The sequence below is a fragment of the Sinocyclocheilus rhinocerous genome, unplaced genomic scaffold (assembly GCF_001515625.1).
Source record: "Sinocyclocheilus rhinocerous isolate Xijiao unplaced genomic scaffold, SAMN03320098_v1.1 scaffold757, whole genome shotgun sequence".
Taxonomy (NCBI): domain Eukaryota; kingdom Metazoa; phylum Chordata; class Actinopteri; order Cypriniformes; family Cyprinidae; genus Sinocyclocheilus; species Sinocyclocheilus rhinocerous.
In genome coordinates, this window is record NW_015662957.1 from 1,344,591 (window position 1) to 1,346,935 (window position 2,345).

The 2,345-nt window shown below is 36.7% G+C and overlaps 1 protein-coding gene across 1 annotated transcript in view; it reads right to left on the bottom strand.

Moving 5' to 3' along the window:
- The window catches only part of LOC107728630 (MAP kinase-activated protein kinase 2), a 46,074-nt gene that overhangs the window by 13,496 nt on the left and 30,233 nt on the right, over positions 1 to 2,345 (bottom strand). The window contains exon 2 of the mRNA XM_016538883.1: positions 1,895 to 2,034. Within this exon, the coding sequence (XP_016394369.1) occupies positions 1,895 to 2,034 (140 nt within the window). The remainder of the gene's footprint in view (positions 1 to 1,894; positions 2,035 to 2,345) is intronic.

Consider the following 2,345-nt stretch of genomic DNA (forward strand, 5'->3'; position numbering starts at 1 on the left):
CTTTACTCTCGCGTGTCACGTGACCGTGTAATCGCAGCCTCTGCGATTGAAAAATCACGTTATTTCATACCGCGATATTATCGCAAATGCAATTAATCATTCAGCCCTAGTTTGAGCGATCGGTTTTATATTTGTCTCGAATGCGTTTCGGTGGGCATTTACACCTGGTCTTTTCACGATCGGATAGCTATCCGATCAGAAAAAAACGCATGAAGTGACCAGGTGTAAACAGGCCCATGTGTGTGAGAGAAGGGGTCGTCGGAGAGAAGAGAGCGAGAACGTGCGGCTGACGTTATTGCCTGTGCCGCTGGTAACAAAACGGATCGGCTCGGAATCGGAAAGAAGTTAGACTGATCAGCCGATCACCGATCCTGGCCGATCATGAGGAAAATCGGCCGATTCCGATGCCTGGCCGATCGATCGGTGCATCTCTATATCTTATACAGTTTTATGAGTAATTCTTGTGCAGTCGTATGAGTATATGAGTAATTTTATTTTAACGATAAGGAAATATATCATGACAATTATTTTTTGCTAAAAATTACATTTTGATGTAAGAATTTTTACGGCAATCACATTATCACTGTATAAATAGTATATGCCTATACAAAAAAATCTACTTGTGGAAATTTCATGAAGGCAATAATATAGAATTAAGCTACATTCGGAATATTGCATTGATTTGAATGTATTTCATATTACAACACTTTGTAAGAACATAAAGATGTTTTAATAATGTCTCTAGTTTAAATTTAAAAAACAAAACCAAGTTAGAGTTGGCAAGTTTCTTTGAATGTTTCAGCTAACTCTGAACTCTCTGACTGAACTGACTGACAGATCTATAAATGTTGACGTACCATATGTGAAAACATACTAAAACACTTTCCACTTTCACAGCATTGCCATTCTCTCTTCCCTGAACTCTTTTAAATAATCATATCAGTAGTTTGCAATTTAAGTAGTCTATTGCAGACTTAACCAAAACATTATTATTTTGTGTCATTATACGAGAACTTGCATCCATGTGAATTTTGATTACAGCAGGGACCGTCCCAATGAAGCAACCGGGGTTCAACTGCCTTGCCGAGGAGAGCACAATGGTGGTAAGCAGAGAAGGATGGTACCAGCTAGCATACATGTTGCAAGTGTGGCAAACAACGGCGTCTGGTTATGCAACTACATCTAGTCTATACGAAGGAGAGGTCACCACATTAGAAGGTACGTCATCAGACAGGGGACTTCTGAATTTACTCAAACATGAAAGGGGCACATAGGTGTATGAGTGTTTACTGTAAGTAACCTCTAAACAACTGCTGGTAAACTATTTACACAGATGAGGAAATGAAACCTCAGCAAAACATTGCAAATGAGTTAAGGGGCTGTGCAGAAAGAGTAACTAAATGAATCAAGGTTTTCATGACAATGCAATTCAGGACACAATCAGACACAATGCTGGGTGCACTGTCAAGTCATTATATTGCTCATGAAATGTCTACTCAAACTCTAATTGGCCAAACGTTACTAATGAAACATAACATCAACTTGACATTCTGTTCCCTTAAAAATTAATCTTAAAGACAAGTTCCTTTAACTTGCTTAATAAATTTACAGCACAGATGGTTAAGAATAAGGGCCACAACAGTTTTGCGAGTTTTGGGATGATCCAGGAAATAAAGATGATGCCTGATCAGCATTTACCATGGAGCAAAGAACCTAATCTAGGGTTGCTCTAGGTGAACTGTTTATGAATGGAACATTCATATTCACAGAATTATAAATTGCTTATAAATGGAAAGTTGTCCAAAAAGGAAGTGAAATACAGAAATGGTCAAAAAAAGGGCATTTTCATCTCTACAACTGAAGACAGCAAACGATGATGAAGCTGATGACTCACCACTCCATTACAATAAGAAGGCACTTCCTGTTTTGGTAGAGATTCTCATAGACGTCAATAATCCTGACGATATGGGTACATGAGGATGCCCGCCAGTGCAGCTCCACCTCTCGTCTAGCTTTGGGACAGTCATGAAGCATCTTAAAGAGAGGATGAAAAGGAGACCAAGTTATTTAGCTGTGACAGCGATTATTTTCTCATCATTCATTAACTGAAGTTTGTGACAAATGTTTATTATTAGTAAGAAAGCACAAAACAATATAGATATGTAACAATTTATAATGCTTGCCATTTTTTTTATTTATATTTATTATAATATATATTATTGAACTGAATTGAATGTCTTTATTGTCATTGTACAAGTACAACAAAATTGAAATGCAATCCTTTGGGTGCATATATATATATATATATATATATATATATATATATACATATATACATATATATA